This window comes from the organism of the source record quoted next, unplaced genomic scaffold (assembly GCF_019419815.1).
Source record: "Pyrus x bretschneideri cultivar Hongxiangsu unplaced genomic scaffold, Pyrus_bretschneideri_v1 Contig25, whole genome shotgun sequence".
NCBI classification, from domain to species: Eukaryota; Viridiplantae; Streptophyta; class Magnoliopsida; order Rosales; family Rosaceae; genus Pyrus; species Pyrus x bretschneideri.
The window spans coordinates 2,736,873-2,755,155 of NW_025999557.1; the positions used below are offsets into that span (position 1 = coordinate 2,736,873).

General features: G+C 35.4%; 1 protein-coding gene across 1 annotated transcript; it reads left to right on the plus strand.

Annotated features, from left to right (window-relative positions):
- The first annotated feature begins 421 nt into the window (after positions 1-421).
- On the plus strand, positions 422-16,402 carry LOC125478589 (probable leucine-rich repeat receptor-like serine/threonine-protein kinase At3g14840). Its single transcript, XM_048586899.1, has 24 exons — positions 422-986; positions 1,349-1,529; positions 9,570-9,641; positions 9,797-9,865; positions 10,154-10,225; positions 10,329-10,400; positions 10,547-10,618; positions 10,730-10,801; positions 10,888-10,959; positions 11,044-11,115; positions 11,200-11,271; positions 11,488-11,559; positions 11,906-11,962; positions 12,128-12,187; positions 12,271-12,306; positions 12,446-12,486; positions 12,590-12,981; positions 13,127-13,322; positions 13,849-14,043; positions 14,394-14,512; positions 14,639-14,849; positions 14,965-15,202; positions 15,487-15,637; positions 15,774-16,402. Exons 1-24 carry the CDS (start codon positions 878-880, stop codon positions 16,140-16,142), a joined length of 3,072 nt encoding a protein of 1,023 aa, XP_048442856.1. The 5' UTR covers positions 422-877; the 3' UTR covers positions 16,143-16,402.
- The last annotated feature ends 1,881 nt before the right edge of the window (positions 16,403-18,283 follow it).

The window sequence follows — 18,283 nt, forward strand, 5'->3', positions numbered from 1 at the left end:
GAGTGAGGAGAATGGAGAGCTGTCTGATAATGATTGTGTTTCGATAACTGGTTGTGGTTCAATGAGAAATTCACAAACGACATGTTCAATTATTCTTTGCTGGTTGAATTTATCCCACCATTTGGTTGAATTTATCCTCATTCTTAGTCAATTCATTATTTCCATTATGAATATTTTCATAACAACTGATTTCCATTAGCATAGAATCCTCACTCTCAGTCAATTTATTAAAATAGTGATCGAGGATTCTATGTCAATTGAAATAAGTTGTTATGAAAATATTCAAATGAAATAATGAATTTAAAATAATGATGGAGATATAATTTGAAAATGAGTTTTATTGCAAAACTTACTTGATGACTTACAATTGATTGAAAATTTTTACTGAAAGAACTGGATGGTGATGCTCGTAGGCATCCTTCTTCTTTCTTCTAGAATCAAAATTGTTTACAATATTTGATTTCTTTGAATATGGTGTGAACTCAAAGAAAATTTTAACTGAGAAAAAAATGTGGAAATTACTTGCTTTTCTTGTCTTCAGAGTCTTTCTTTTATAGATTTGGAAAAGGAGACTTGAATGATTGAATCAGCAAGAATCACTCCGCAAATTCTATAGTAACCCTTTTTACAAGTCATTGACTTCCGTTTGTGTCCTTCGAGGTCCACTCCTTCCCTCCCCACAAGCGAATAAAAAGCTGTAATTCAGACTCATTTTGCTCACAAATCTTTCTTTCTTCGCCACTCTCACAAATTTTCGTACATACATTCCAACAAATTCCAAAACCTCTCAACATATTCCATCCAGCTAACTGCACAAACTGATCCTTTTGTCTCTGGTTTTCTCTTCAAATGTGAAAGACTTTGCATATATAGAAAAATGATGAATTTAAATTTGTTCTTCTCTCGACTTCTTCCTCATTCTCTTTTCTTTGTAGCTTCCTTTGTAACTTTTGCCTTTGGAGCTGCTCGATTGCCAAATGATGAAGGTACGAGTAATTCACCTCAACATCTCTACGTCAAATATCTTCCTTAGTTTCCTTTGTTTCATTCTATAAATGAATAGTTTTAAGTTCGTTCGATAATTTTTTAGTTTTCAAAATTTGGTTTGGTTTAATTTAGGTTTTCAGTTTACATTTTCTGGAGAAGAGAAAACAGTTACCAATGAATTGAAAATTAAAATGGTTATCAAATGGACCTTAGGTAAACAGATACTTGTGTGAACTTAGTATATCAATCATATGATGCTGAGGTGCATTCTGTAGTTCTTGTCTATGCATCAAATTTTTGTTTTTTACTATTTTGTTGAGCACGATGTTAATTTGTTGCATTTTATTTTGCGTATATGCAGTGCAAACTTTGAAAGACATAGCAAAAACACTGGGGAAGACGGACTGGAATTTCAGTGGAGACGCAGATCCATGCAGCCGCCAACTTCCATGGACTGATCTAAGCGCACGCAAGGGACGTGAGTACGCCATCAGCTGTAATTGCTCCTATGAAAACTCCACTGTCTGCCATATTACCAGCATGTAAACCTCTCTCTCTCTCTCTCTCTCTCTCTCTCTCTCAAAAACAAACATGCCCGAATTAGAACTAAGATTTTTCAGTATGTTCAAAACATGAGATGATATACCACATATCACTATATAAATGATGAGTTACTTGTGTTAAAAAAATTAACACAATTTGAAAAATAAAACTTCCTTCCCCTTTATATAACAACACGTGGTGTACTTCGGAGCACAATGAAAAATTTCTCTACATCTCACAAGCTAATACCAAATAATCTTTAGGGATTTTGTGATTTAAATTGATGTGCATTTATTGGTGCCGCCCCCAACAAAAGTTGTTCCGGAATATTATTAGATCGCTGGGGATATTTTCTTCGATTAGAATTAAGTAATTAAAATGCTACTTGTTTTTCAATTAACAGGAAGGCAAAATCGGATTTGGTACATCTTTTAAATCTAATAAGAGAAGTACCATTAGACTATCAACTAGAATGCTATTGGTGCTAACTTTTTTTGTTGGAGGCCGGTTTGATTATATTTGTACATTTAATTATATAGTACATTTTGTTTTCTGGTACATTTATAATCAAAACGTATCAAAAGTCAATATGTTCGTTTTTAAATGTACCATAACTTTTAAAAATATTTTTTTATATAATTATACGTAAAATTTTAATTAAAAATAATGAAGTTTTTTATGAAAGTATTAATGATTTTTTAAATAAAAGAAGAGACTAATTAAATATAATAACAAAAATAAAAAGTTATTTTTTGAGTGAAAATGATGAATTACTTAAACTATTATTTTTAATAAAGTCACGAATTTAAATTTTCTAGATTGTAAGAAATTAGTTGTTAGATAGTTTAAATGGATATATATATATATATATATATTAAATGAAATAAATGTTGAGTTGGCAATTAATCAAGAGAATTTTAACGAAAAACTCTCGGTACTGTTAACGTTAACGAAAAACCACATTTTTACACTAAAAAGTCAATCCTAGTACTATTCACTATACTCTTTATTTTGTCATTTTTGTTGAAACTCAAAGTTTTCAAACTTTTTTTTTTAGTTTTCCTGTTAATCAAAGCATCTTAATCAAATTTTGTAAAAGAACAGACGAGTAGTCTAAACAAGTTGAAAAAAAAGGAGGAAATTCTATATTCTTTGTTTTCAATTTATTTGACAAATAACATGCACATGAGATTATTGCGTTAATAAACACCAATTTAAGTACTTAATGTGATAAAAGAGACATAAGTTGGAAAATAAACGTTGGGTTTATATGGAATTGTCATTGATTAACTTATTTCTTAAGCCATAGACAACGAGGGGAAACGGTGATTTAGATGGTTGAATTCGGTTTTGTGAACCCCACGTCTATATGCTATACGTATCTATCAATTTTTCATCAATTATCCCCCTAACCTAACCCCATGCCCCATGAAGCCTCCAAAATAAAGTAGGAATTATATAAGGCCTAGTGTGGGCTTCATCTAGGGGTGGGTACGAGCTGGACCGGATCCAAATTTGAAGGAATCAGACTGTACTCGTTTAAAATGTAACGGGACGAACTGGGCCGGGTAGAAGGATTTTGAATTTGAAAACCCAACCTAACCCGGCCCGTTAGAAACGAACCGGTTAGGGACGGGACAACGGATCTAATTACCTTTTGTTTTTTTTTTTTTTTTTAATTTCTTTTCGGTTTTGAGCATAATGAGATGAAGCAGGAGACTGAAATTTTCAGAAGTTCCTCCAGTTTCATCTTTCCTGCTGCTCCACACTGAGATTGAATCAGGAGACCGAATCGACGACCTGATAGTCAATAACTACAAATTGACAACATCATGAGTCTTTTTTCAATTCGAATTCAGCTCAACATTCTTATACGAACAATCGGCACGTTAAATTCATAAAGATTTGAAATCAGAAAGATGATTACTGATCACCACACATGCAATTCTTGAAAATTACTGAAATCAAAACAACAACTTCCACTCAATTTCTCAGCAACAGAAAGATCAAGCCAAATCAAAACCAAAAACTTTCAACTAAATTGCACAAAAGAGTCAAAATTTAATTGCTATACAGAACTATCGGTCCAATCGAAAACAATCAGAATTCGAGACTCTTACCTCCTTCATTCTCTGAGAGCGAAGCCCTCCTCAGGTAGCATCGCCGACGGAGGCGGCAAAATCGGATCGTCGGACCTGCCAAACCCTCCATCAAAGCCCTGGCCGTTCGATTCGGCGTAGATCGAGGGAGGAGAGAAGGCCTCCGACGCCTGTTGAGTGGCAAAAACGTCGTCCGCGGCAGAGCCATGGAATATTGGGGAATCGATGGCGGAGTCCTTGAGCGACTCAGAGTCGACAATGGATTCGAATCGCTGGAAGGAGAGTCGGGGGTCATAGCCCAGGTAACCGTCGTCGTCGAACGGGCGAGTTGACCTGGTAGTCGAGACGTCGTCTTCGGGCTGAGTGAACGAGGAAAAGATTAAGTCAAGCGCGCTGAATCAGAGGAGGAGTGAGCGGAGAAGATAGGGTAGTGGTAGCGCTGATGAAGACCGCCGTAGCTTCAACGAGAGGAAGAGTGGAAGATAGGGTAGTGGTAGCGCTGATGAAGACCGCCGTAGCTTCAACGAGAGGAGGAGTGAGCGGTGGAGTAGGCGCTGAGGAAGCGATGGGAGGCGAGAGTCCATCTTGAGAGAGAGGGATGGATCCTGGAAAAGTCGAGAGAGCAGGCGAGAGTAAAAGTGGTATAAATGAAAGGTAGAGATTTAATCTCCATACAATGGACGGTGAAAACGGTCCGGTCCGGGTAACCAGTTTTTCAAAAATTTAGACCTGCCCCGCTCCGCCAATTACATGTACCCGTCCCAGCCCGTTTCGTTTTGAGTTTACAAAATTTGAACCAATTCTGAACCGACAAGACCCAACCCGTCCCGTAGTTCCTAGATCCGTTTGCCCACCTCTAGTCTCATCGAGTATTGGCAACTTGGCGTATTCACATTCAACCTTACGTCGGGCAAGGTAGCTAGGCCATTTGATTTCAATTGGATTTGAGGGATGTTAGTTTAATAACACAGTCGAGCACGTTTGTTTCTTTGTGATTTTCTCATGCCCCGACCGAGAGATTTTTTTAGTGTACTAGGAGTACGATCCAATATACCAAATATTATAATATAAGTGATTGTATACTTTAAAAAAAATTTACAACCATTTGTATTATGACACTTAGTGAACCAGATTTGTTCCCTGCACACAAAATTTGTCCTAACTTTGGGGTGTAAAAATTTTAAAGCTCATTCTATGTGTAAAACAAGTAAATGTTGCTATTGTTTAGAGCTATGAAAAGTGATTATTGCTCGCCTTTTTCTCTTCATGCACACTATTTGACGAATCAAGAGACATGAATAAAACCAAATTATGCAATAATCATTTTCATAAAGCTATAAGTATTCTTGACATGCAAGTTGAATTGAAAATTTTGATGACGAACTCTGTTTTGTCGGTTTACAAACAAAAATATGAGGAAAATTGGAACGTATCTTAAAATTAGGCCGCCTTTGCTATCCTTACATAATTACTAACTAGCAAAAATGCCTGCGCTCTGCTGCGGGGACTTCTAGAAGTATGATCTTGTATCATCTGATTTCTTTTGCTATTCCTAGTTCTTTTTGGCATTATGTGCAAAACCAAATTGATGGCTAGGAAGAAACAATGAAAACGCCTGCATAAATTAAATTTTCCATCACCCCTATATTGTAATTAAATAAAGCAAATACATAATAATCATCTCACAATTACAGAAGTAAGGACTTTCAAATACTACAATTATTAACAACTACCATGCATAATTCTTAAAAAAAATGAGTATAAAATTATCCTCTTTTGAAAAACGAAGGAAGAAAGATGAAAGCTTAAGCCAAGAAATATAACTATGTTGAACTCAATTATTTGACATTAATTACACAAATCCAATTCCATATACAGAGCCAGACAAGCTTTATCCTAGAGGTACCGTTTGGTATGTGGGACGGGACGGAACAAAGTGGGACAAGGCGTTCCGTCCCACGCTTGGTACGCCTAAAACGGGTGGAACGAGCTGTTCCATGGGACGAGTTTTTGGTGAATTTTCGTTCCACCTCACCCCCTTGGAACGACTCGTTCCACATCCGTGGAACACAAAATTATAACATCTCTGTCTCCTTCTTATTCCTCCTTGTTTCCATCCGAGGGCATCCTTGCTCCCGTTCCGTTCCGTTCCGTCCTGTCCCGTCCCGTCCCATCCCATTCCGTTCCGTCCCGTCCTGTCTGCATACCAAATGATACCAGAGAGAAACCATGCCCAAATGATTATATAATCTCCAGACTGAGTGTGAATTCAAAGCATGAAAGGGAAGTGAGTTTTTTGGTTCCCACATTGTAGAGACTAAATCTCAAAACTTTGCCAAGCATTACAGGAAACCATTTGAATAAAAATGACCACAAAGATGGCAAACCAATTAACCACAGGTGGTGTTTATATAAAACATGCATGTAGCTTTAGCTTAAGGTTGTGCACCATCTGAAAGAGCCTCTTGTATCCGTTCCAATTATACTCATGTGTACCATATCCCTCTACAATTCCCCACCACCAATCAACCATAACTGATTTCAATACCCTTAGTTGCTTTAGTAGACCATCTAGTGACACCTAACTACCACCAAAATAAAAGACATGATCAAGACCATACAGACTACAGACTGAGGTTAAAAAAACAAATTTCATCTATTAAGCAAAACTTGAACCCCTTGACATGGCAACCTCTTAATCCCGGATGTAGAGTAGAAAAGCAAAATTATTGACAAACCGAAAAATAACAATTTAACTTGCATAGTAAACGAATATTAGTACAGAACTCAATGGATTACATATACCAGTAAAAAAAGCAAAGCATCAGTGTTTGGGAAGTTACCTTATTTGAAATGTCAGGAGCATCTGGTGCACATACAAAGTAGACAGTCCTTGCAAAATTCAGGGCTTCAAAATAAAATAAAAAATAAATTCAAAAGAAATCAAAACTATTAATCCTAACAACTGTTTAGTAAAGGATAAAACACTTGAGAAACAAAAAAAAGGGAACTAAATTTAAGTTGAATGGAGAAACGTCATTAGCATGCCACTCGTGCAAAATGGTATTTCGTCTTTTTACTATACCAACTTGAAATACAGAAAGGAGAGAGCAATTGAAGAGGGGTATTTTCATCTTTACATTGTCGCTTATGAACAATGTTATTTACATTGCGCTTTAGTATATATAACTAACAAGGGTACCCGCACGATGCTGCGAGATTGAAAATCATACAAAAACTTTGTATCTATACTTGATGTGTATTACATACTATTTACATACAAAAGATTTGATAGTCCTATTACAAGTCACACAAAATCTACAATCTAGTTGAAATACATACCATTTACATACGAAATCTATAATGTGACTAAGATACATACGCTTAATATATGCGTACCCCTCTCGACTTTGAACCCCCCTTGCACATTTTACAAAATTTCTAGATTAAATTAAATATAAAATCCAACTTATTAATTAATATTATCAAAATCGCAAAAATAAAGATTAAAAGGGTCGAAAGGGAGAATAGGAAAAGAGTCAAATACTAATAAATAAAAAGAAAAAAACGAAAATAAAATTAATATTAAGATTACATAAGCACATTCAATTTGCTGATTTGGAAATTAAAGCAAAGGCCTTTGACCTTCTATGACATATTAAATACCTATTTGAGTACAAAAATAGAAAGAAAAGAGGCATAAAACATAGTAACTCTAGTTTGGGCTAATTCATTCATATACTAAGTGGCAAGTAGCTCTTTACTACAATAATGAAAATAAGTTGAGCTCTTGTATGATGAAGTGGGTTCGACTAATCTAACAAAATCTATCGTTTGACCCAAAAAAAAAAAAATTCATATACTAAGTGTTAAAAGAGGTTAATATTTTTATTGGAACTAAGACTCTTGTTTTAAACAAAAGAAGAAAACACGAGGCAAATAGAAAAACATAAAGTGGAGTATTTACATCAGGCCAAGAATCGATAATGAGCTCTGCAATTCATTGGCTATATCTAATTCCACATCAATTTGTTCCTTCTCAGTTGGCCGCTGAAACCAACCATTCCAAATTAATTATAAGAAATCAATAGGAAGGCTAGTAATTTATTGTCAAAGTTCACTGTATATAGATTTTTTCAGAAATAATTCACCGTATGTAGATTTCTTCAGAAATACGATAAAATACAATTACATTAAATCTAAGGGTTCGATTGCAAACTCAAGCATTTCCTTGTAAATAATAACTAATAATAACTCATGACAAAAAAATTACAGAACACATAAAGTAGAAACATTAGTACCTAATTAGACATGAAAATGACAGAAAATGCCGGATTAAGCCATCTAAAATTAGAATAAGTCATTCAATACTACAATATGGTGATATTCATTTTCACTTGAAAGTGAGAGGTCTTAGGTTTGAATCCCATGGATAATGAATTCGATACCAAATTAGGTTATCTATTGTGTGGTTTAGCTAAACTCCCCATCCCCTTAATGTAAAAATACGATGTACTCAAAAACAAAAAAAAACAGACAATTAATACCACCATAGCGAAATACTACATAATAATCTAATTATTTATGCATTTGGCAAGTCAAAATAAGAAAACCATTCGTACATTAATTAAAAAACTTGGGCAACAAATTACTTCTGTTATTTGCCAACAAATTACTTCTCTTCTTCCATGGTTGGTTTTATATACGCTAGACAACAAATTACTTCTGTTATTTGCCAACTATCCTCAACCCTCAACCTTGTAACGTAAATCAAGCTGGTTTCACATCTACCAATAGAAAACCAAAATATCAATGTTTGGGAAGTTACTGTATTTGAAATGTCAGGAGCATCTGGGGTAAGTACAAAGTAGAACTTGCATCATACTTTCAAATGCTGCTTTAGCTTCTTCACTCCTTTCTTTTGTTCACAAACTTTCTCCTTGAAGAACTCCTGAGATAGAACCAAAAAGGAAAATCTGTCACAACTGGTGCAAGTAAAGGGGAAGGAGGCAGAGATGAGTTACTACCATCTTTAGTACAATTTAGCTTACATTCATCCTTCAGGTCTGCAGATACTACACTGTTCTTATGAACAGTTATTCAATTGTTTTTCAGTTTTAGTATATATTGAATTTGTGATCCACCAGTGGGTATAAAGCCAACGTAATTCTGATATCTCTAGACCCTAGTGGGGTTTCCATTTTCCCAAATCCTTGACCCTCTAGATTTTTAATTTTTCTTCAACCAGCTACCAATTGGAAGTTTCTCTTGGTCTAATAAGACCTTGTTGTGCCTTGAAATTCAAGAAATGCAGAAAGACTAATCCATTTCTTTTATTGAATGACCAATGAAACATCAATTACAACCTACCATGTACCGCAATTCAAGTTAAGCTTATCTGCAAAATCGAGTTCATGGGATGTGACCAATTTACTCAATTACTACAGCAATGTGTTTTTGAGCTGGCCATGAGCAAGCAATGCTGAGTTGTTAGGACTTGGTATTACTGCTGTGCTGTATTTAGGCTTGATTCTTGCATACTTGATCAACGTACATTACTTCACAGTCACCATGATTCTTTCATACTTCTTATACACGACCAACTCTGTATCGACCCAGTTATTAGTTACAAAGTCAATGAAAGAATGATTCACAGTGTGCTTGTAACAAATACACATTAACCGTTTGTGTGATTCCTTAAGTTTTATTCTTTCTAAAGAACATTGGACATTTTCCTTCGGTTTTAAAGTAAGAAAACCAGTTCCTTCTTCCTATTTAATTCCCTGACCAAAAGTAAGTATTTTCTGTGATAAGTTAGTGTTTTACCTGTTTGGTCTCATTTATGTGGCAGCTATTCCTTTTAGTCATAGGACAGATGCATAATGAATATCTGTTAATTTGCAACTAATCTTTGAAACCCTGTTTTCCGATAAAACACAGAATTCTAAAAGCCAAAGATCTGCAAGGAACACTCCCACTAGAGCTGGTAAATCTCACCTATCTTCAAGAAATGTAAGCACATTTTTACCCCTCCAAGTTTTGCATTATTTAAAGTACAAAGAAAATAACTTTGTGTCGTGTATTTGGTTTATTCTAATTTCATAGATAGCTTACCTTTATGTTTGTTGTCAATGAGACAATAACTGGTTTCTTTCTTTCTCCTTCAGCGACCTCACCCGCAACTACCTGAGCGGTACCATCCCTCCAGAATGGAGCTCTCTTCCACTTGTGAACATGTTCTGCCTTCTCTCACACTGCATGCATTTTTGTGTTTGATGCTCATGTCATGTTCTTGTTACTTTATTTGGTCACTCCAATGTTCTTCAGCCATTTCTTTCTTAAACTATGAATCTACTACATTGGGTTTTGTTCATGATAATGAGCTTCCGTGGTCATGAGGTGTTTGAATCATAAATATTGAATCGAACACATGGCGTTCATTGCCTTTGTATTGACGAACATGTTAATGTTATTGAGCCTCTTGCTTGATAAAGGTGATCTTAAGACTATAGTTTTTGATGCAGAACCCTTTTTGGAAATCGTTTGACGGGTTCTATCCCCAAAGAGCTCGGAGACATCACCACCCTGAAGAATTTGTGAGTGTTGATTGCGCATTTGTTTCTTGCTTATCCCATTTGATTCTATGGAGATCCTTAATGATGTTTTTTCTAATCAATGGTATTGAATTTGTTTGTATAGGGACATCAGCTTCAATAATTTCTCTGGACGTCTCCCTCAGGAGCTTGGATCTTGGGCCAACATAGAAAGAATGTAAGAGTCCTATTCAAATTTTACCGTGTTAAAAAGTATTTGGTTTATTTGGAATTTTCTTTCTTGTAGACAAATTCTGGATGTTTTCACCAATAAATCATCTACTTCTTATCATTGATATATTGTTACATCTGTTTCATACTTAGGCTACTTTCCTCAAACAACTTTACTGGGGAGTTGCCAGAAACATTTGCAATGCTTACCAAAATAAAGGACTTGTAAACTTCTGTGGTTATTTCTTCTTAAAGGTTTCCTGAGCACTTATACATTTTGTTTACTGCTTTCTGATACTAACTGGTAGTATATTCCCTTTTCCAATAATTATGCAGTCGGGTAAGTGACAGTCACTTTTCCGGGCAGATACCTGATTTTATTGAGAAGTGGACAAGTCTTAAAAGACTGTGAGTGTTTTTCTTTTGTGTGTCATCTTTCTGCTATTTGATTTTGAAATTATCAATAATTGATATGTTATGACTCGTTGAAACAGATTGATTCAGGCTAGCGGTTTGACAGGGCCAATTCCTTCTGGCATTTCTCTTTTGACAAGCTTAAATGACTTGTTAGTATATCTCGTCTCTATTTATCAATACAAAATGATTAGCGAAATGCAAAGTTTATGTTCATGGTCAATTTTAACATGCAGGAGAATCACTGACTTGAGTGGACCTGAATCACCCATTCCTTTGCTCGATAAGATGAGAAACATGAAGACACTGTGAGTTAATGGTTCCATGACACAAAATTTCAGTCTGTACCGGAAGTCTTCTATATACTCAAAGCTTTGGTGTTTCTGTTGCAGGATGTTGAGGAGTTGCAACCTTGTTGGACGGCTACCTCCATATCTTGGGCAAATGGCTAAATTGAAAACTTTGTAAGTACAAATGTATTCGTCCCTATTTTTTTCTGACTTCAGATTAAAAAATTTCTTCTAGATGTGATTCTACTAATTTAAGGATTATTAAAGTGACTTAGACGATGTTGGAGGGACATTAAGTTTCTGTATTTATTAAGAGAACATCTCTTTCAGATGACATTTCCCTCTCTGCAGAGAGCATATGTAAACTGCATTTGCTATTTGTTTGTGCAGAGACCTCAGCTTTAACAAGCTGACCGGAGAAATTCCAAGCAGCTTTGCTAGTCTAGCAAAAGTGGATTATATGTAAGCAATTGGAATACCCAATCTAGTCTTTCTTATATGAAACTCACGCAGACGTTCTTCAATGGTTTTGTTACACCCCAGCCTGACAAGCTGGAAGTATTTCCAATCACGATTACTGAGTCACGGGTTATACTGCAATAAAATTTAGTTTATTCATTAGAGTCATTACTACTCATGCAATTAAGTGACATAAGGTGATCACCCTTAGATGTGTCCTTCAGATGGAAGTACTGGTAACTGATCTAATGCACTCAGAGTTGGCAAACTCAAATTTTCAAACCTTTACAAAGTTCCTAAGAACAAACACTACATTCTTTACTGAGCTTTCTGTATTCATTATTTTCAGATTCTTAACTGGAAACTTGCTGACTGGACCCATACCTACCTGGCCGAAAGACGTCGTGTAAGCTTCCTTCTGGAATTTTTTACTAAAATAGATATAAAACTATGATATAAAAACTTTATTCCAGCCATGTTGATGCCTACCTCTTTCTCCTTACCCTTATTTCTTTTTGTACTCACATACGACATATGGAAAACAATTTGCATCATAGCTCTTTTTGTGCAGTGATCTTTCATATAACAACCTCACCATAGGGGATGGAGGTTGTCTACCACCAGGCGGCATGTAAGAATATTTTCATTAGCTTGAAGTTTCTGTTTGTGTCTTGTGGTGCAAGCTTAACTTTTCATGTGTGCTAATTTCTGCAGGAATTTGTTTGCAAGCTCGTCAAAGGACAATAGTTCGTAAGTTCAAATTAATCGTCTCAAAGCATGCACCTATAAATTTACTTCGGTTTCCAACGGTGTATTCTGTTCTATTTTTTTCCAACTTCTTCTCATTTATGATTGCTGACATTTTCTGTACTCTGAATTACTCTATCAGGAGAATTGTTTCATGTTTCAGAACTGCACAATGTCCACCATGTAGGCCGAGTTTCTACACAAATGATTACCTTTCTCTTTTCGGTTCATTCTTTTTAAGTTTTCCTCCTCAACTCCTACTAATCTCCACTTTCTTTTTTCATAGATTTGTACTACTCTCTCCGTATAAATTGTGGTGGGACAGAATTTACTGTCCCTGGAGAGACAAATACATCATATGATCGTGACACAAGTAATTCAGCTGGACCTTCATCATTTTACCAGAGCACAACAAATTGGGCATTAAGCAACACTGGTTACTTCACCGATGACGACCAAACTACGGACACCCTTATAGTGAATAATAAAACTAGACTCTATATGGCCAATCCTCAACTGTACATGAACGCACGCCTTTCTCCCATCTCTCTAACTTATTTTGGGTTTTGTCTGGGAAATGGAAACTACACTGTAAACCTCCATTTTGCAGAGATAATGTTTAGAAATGGCAGAACACATAAAAGCTTGGGAAGGCGCATATTCGACATTTACATTCAGGTAACTAATCACACCCACTTCCATGTATACCAGTGAATTATTCTAATTTTCAACAAGCATTGTTTATATTTTAGTCGATTTGAATGTTAACTTTCACATTTATGATCATGAAATGTTGAGCAACTAATTAGTATATATACTGCAGGGAAAACTAGTGAAGAAGGACTTCAATATCATGGATGAAGCTGATGTGTTTGGTGATGTAGTCATAAAGAACTTTACTGCTCCTGTAACTAATAATACATTGGAGATTCGTTTATATTGGGCTGGGAAAGGGACGACAGGCGTCCCTGTTAGAGGAATCTATGGTCCACTTATTTCAGCTATTTCAGTAGACCCAAGTAAGTTTTCAATGATCTGAACTTCATCAAATTACTATGCATCGACCATATGCATTGATATATCTACTAAATTAAGAGATCTGAATTCAGCTCTGCAAGGTTCTTCTTCAAAATTTCCTTTCCCTTGTATTTTCACAAAAATGCTTCTGTGCTTTTCTCCTGTTTTACATAGTTTGGGCCAAGACTTGAAGAAATACTCTTAAATTTTCTTATCACATAATATGCTGTTTTTTCCTAGGTGACCGGTATGCGCTTTTAAATACAACAAAATTCTACATCGAGGATGTTTAACTAATTACATGAAAACTATCCAGTTCACTTAAGGAAACATATAATATTTTTAACCATCCAAAGAAAGTTTGTTCGAGGGATTACTTTATATACTATCTTCTTATTTAAGGATGACCCAAAGACCGGGTTCAATCTTCTGTTTCTGTGTGCATCAGATAGTTGGTTGAATAATCCACTCTCATATCAATTACATTTACATTTACTATAATTTAAGCTATATTCTTTCTTCCGACAGACTTTGATCCCCCGCCAAAACCTGTAAGTGACACATCAACTGGTAGAAGTGGAAGTGGCGTGCCTGTAGGTGGAAGTGGCATGCATGTAGGTGCCGTGGTTGGAATTGTGGTTGGAGGAGTCTTCATTATACTACTGATATTTGGTATTCTTTGGAAGAGAGGCCTCCTAGGGCAACAAAAGACATTGGAGGATGGTATTAATTTGTAGTTTATTGTTATACTGGTTTTTCCTTTTTGTTTCTTCATTACTTTTTCTCATCGAGCTTTTTTCGTAACTAATTAAGTACAATATTTACGCTATTTTGCATGGTTCTCCTGCATATTGATGTGCACCACAAAGACGGTACTTATTTAGATATTGAGCTTTCCGGCACTTTGATGTTGCTGTAATATATTTATCGTCCAAACTCATGATGCAAAGTGTCTGCCTATAGATCAAGTTACTAGTTAAATTAATCACGCACAAAATAGTAAGAACTAAGAATGCTATCGTTCTGAAAGTTTTCTTAGACACAATTTCTTATGAGTTTTACTTGTCATCCAGATTTGAAGGGCGTGGACCTGCAAACTGGTAAATTTACCTTCAAGCAACTCAAAGATGCCACAAGTAACTTTAACAAAGCCAATAAGATTGGTGAAGGTGGTTTTGGTTCTGTTTATAAGGTATTCTTCAGGGCAAATAATTTATTTATTGATTACATTTTTTTTTTCTAATTTGATACTGTCCATTCTAATGAAAGTTAATTTGCTCCATAGTGATGCAAATTTGACAATCTTTCTCAAATGTAGGGTGTTCTAGCAGATGGCACCGCAATAGTTGTTAAGCAGCTTTCTTCCAAATCAAAGCAAGGGAATCGTGAATTTGTTAATGAGATTGGCATGATTTCTGCTCTGCAACACCCTCATCTTGTCAAGCTCCATGGATGTTGTATTGAAGGAAATCAATTATTGCTTGTCTATGAGTATCTGGAAAATAATAGCGTCGCTCATGCTTTCTTCAGTAAATATTAGTCTCGTTTGCCAAAAGTTCATTTCATCATACAGTGGCATAAAAGATCTTATGCACTAAAAATATGTCCCTTACAACTAACCTTGTTTAATTTGGTAAATTGAAGGGGCAGAAGAAAGTCATTTGAAGTTGGATTGGCCAACAAGGCACAAGATTTGTATTGGTACAGCAAGAGGTTTGGCTTATCTTCATGAGGAATCAAGATTGAAGGTCGTTCATAGAGACATCAAGGCTACTAATGTTCTGCTTGATAAAAATCTTAACCCGAAAATATCTGACTTTGGATTGGCCAAGCTTGATGAAGAGGATAATACTCATATTAGCACCCGTATTGCTGGAACTTAGTGAGTCCCTAAACTTTTATTTATCTTCTTATTCTCTTGTTTTGATCTTCTTCCACCCTTAAAAAAGAAGATACAGCAACGGAAAGTCTATAACTTACATAATTTTCAACCTAACCAAATCTTTGTTGTTCAATAAATTTCAAGGGCAGATTTGTTCTTTGAATATAGTTGTATTGCTGTGTATCTCTCAAACTATTGGATTCATCTTAAGTAGTCAATTAGCAATATTTTTACTAATTATTTGAGCTGAATCTGGGTTAATGATATGATTCATGATATTGTAGTGGATACATGGCGCCCGAATATGCAATGCGGGGTTATCTGACTGATAAAGCAGATGTCTATAGTTTTGGTATTCTCGTTTTGGAAATTGTTAGCGGGAGAAACAACACAACTTACTGGAAAAAGGAAGAAAGCTTTTATCTTCTTGATTGGGTAACATGAATCTACTACTTCCTAATTTAACTTCAAATTTTCTTAATATACCTTATGTGTGAAAGTACATTTGAATTGGTGAAGTATAATCCAAAGACAGAATTTATATTGCTTTTGTTACTTCCATTTTTTGTAGGCACGACTTCTAAAAAAGCATGGGAATTTGATGGACCTCGTTGATCCAAGGTTGGAATTAGACTTTAACAAAGAGGAGATGACTGTTGCAATCAATGTGGCTCTCCTTTGTTGCAATGTTACTTCGACAGCTAGGCCTACCATGTCTTCGGTTGTGAGCATGCTCGAAGGAAGGGCTGTTGTTCAAGAGTTGGTCTCGGATCCAAAAGCCGAGAGTATTGAGATCGATGCAATGAGGAAACATTTTCAATCTAGTTTTGGAAGGGGCACGAGCGAGAAATGGATAGAAACGAGGTCAATTGAAAGGTCATGGACTGCTTCGTCTGCGTCTGCTCACGATCTGTATCCCATCAATCCTGATTCAGATTAATGGGAGAACAGAAGCGAGAGAACTTGAGCTGCACAGTTATCAGTTTGACACAACCTTAGCACGCTCAAACATATCAGCTAATAAATAATTTGCAATTCCTCTATAAGTATTTTCTTTTTTCTGTTTGATAATATGGTAGAAAGCAGAACTGAAGAAGTTTCTACAGCATGGTAATTATAAATTGTGAAATCAGCTCTTTTCAGTATTTTGTAGTATGATAATATGATTTTCTTTTCGAATAATAAATTTATACTTCAATATCTAGATTGGATCAATTGTTTCGATCAACTTCCTTAATAAAAATTGATCATAATCTTGGCTGCTAAGTTTGCAACACAGGGCAGAGTTTTAGTCAGAGGAAAATGGAATACGTTATTTGGCAGCTAAATTTTGGTATTTGAATGTTTTCGTGCTTATACTGCTGAGTATAAAATAATGGCTCCAGCTGTTACTAAATTTAAAGTAATGCACTTAGTACTTGTTTGTTACTGCTTAAATTATATATATATATATATATATATATATATATATATATAAAGACGGGTATCTTAAAAAGCTTTCAACTTCATAATTTTATTATCACAAATCGTCACTAACGTTTTAAAATGTCAGCTAAGTTGAGGCAAGTTCCATCGTACTACAAATACAAAAATTTTGAAGGAGGGGAATAGAGTAAGTTGGTTGAACACTATACTATTTTGGCTATGTGGTTGTTTGTGAAGAAAGTAGGTAATGTACACCAAAATTGAAAAGGAGGGGAATACAACAAGTTGGTTGATAGAAGGAACTTAATTTAGTAAAATCGGAAATCATTTACGGAGGATTTTCTACAAAAAATATAGCTAATATATAAGGCAAGCAAGATTCAAACAAAGTGCATGAAAAGAAAAATGATACGTGACGTAAATCATTGCCTAAAAGAAAAACAAATTGCCAAGTTCTCTTAAATTTAATTTTGGAAGTTCTGAAGTTTACTTCAATTGCATTGATTTTGATTGTTGTAGAATATAGGTATATATAACTACAAGAATCAATACTACATAGCTAATTGGTACAAAGTAATTAAGTAATCAGCCTGTGATGCTCTCCCTTATTAAGAACATCCAACTTGCCTAATAAAGATTTAAAATGTCCCTTTCCCAAAACTTCAGTGAAAATGTCGGCAAGCTGTGACATGGATGGAACATAATAACTTGTGACAACTCTTCCTTCCATGATTTTATTTCGGACATAGTGACAATCAATCTCAATGTGCTGTGTACGTTCATGAAGTATTGAATTTGCGACAATGTGAAGAGCAGCTTGATTATCACAAAACAAAGTTGCAGCCCCCTTGTTGCAAAGTTGTATATCAAGAAATAGATTTTGTAGCCAAGCCAACTCGCAACAGGCTGCTGCCATGGATTCATACTCTTCTTCGGCAGAGGACAAAGAGAATGTCTTTTGATGTTTGCTTTTCCATGAAACAAGAGAATCTCCAAGAAAAATATAATAATTAGTGGTGGACCGTTGAGTGGTTGGGCACCCTGCGCTATCTAAGTTAAGTATGCTTTCAACTTCAAATCATTTTCTGAAGAAAAAATAATACCTTGTTCGGGTGGCGAAATTTTTAGTTGTGACGAGAACACAAATGGTATACCACGTGTTTTAATAGAAGTGGTGATAAATTTTATTTTTTAAGTTATTAACTTTTTAACACACATATCTCACTATTTGTATAGTGACACATGGTGTAGCATCCAGTGTACCGGTCACACTGAAAAATCTCTCGTTCGGGTGTCCATTTTAAGTATCTCAAAATGTGCAATGCAGCCTCGTAGTGTGATTTTTGAGGTGCTTGCATGAATCTACTCAACAAGTGGAGCAACTACATGATATCTGGCAGGATAATAGTGGGATAAATTAGGTGACCAATCAATCTCCTATATTTAACATGATCATTGAGCATTACACCCTCATCAAAAAGCAATTTGAGATTTTTCTCAATAGAGAAAGTTCTAGGTCGTGATCCTAAAAATCCCATATCATCGAGAATATCCAACAAATATTTCCTTTGCTAAATAAAAATCCCCTTTTTTGAACTCACCACTTCTATGCCTAAAAAGTATTTTAAATTACCAAGATCTTTGATGTAGAACTTG

Excerpts from the sequence above, each read along its gene's own strand:
- LOC125478589 (XM_048586899.1), top strand. The coding sequence starts at position 878 with ATGATGAATTTAAATTTGTTCTTCTCTCGACTTCTTCCTCATTCTCTT. Across the intron at positions 12,487-12,589 it reads AACTGCACAATGTCCACCAT|ATTTGTACTACTCTCTCCGT; the intron begins GTAGGCCGAGTT and ends CTTTTTTCATAG. Across the intron at positions 14,513-14,638 it reads GTTTTGGTTCTGTTTATAAG|GGTGTTCTAGCAGATGGCAC; the intron begins GTATTCTTCAGG and ends TCTCAAATGTAG.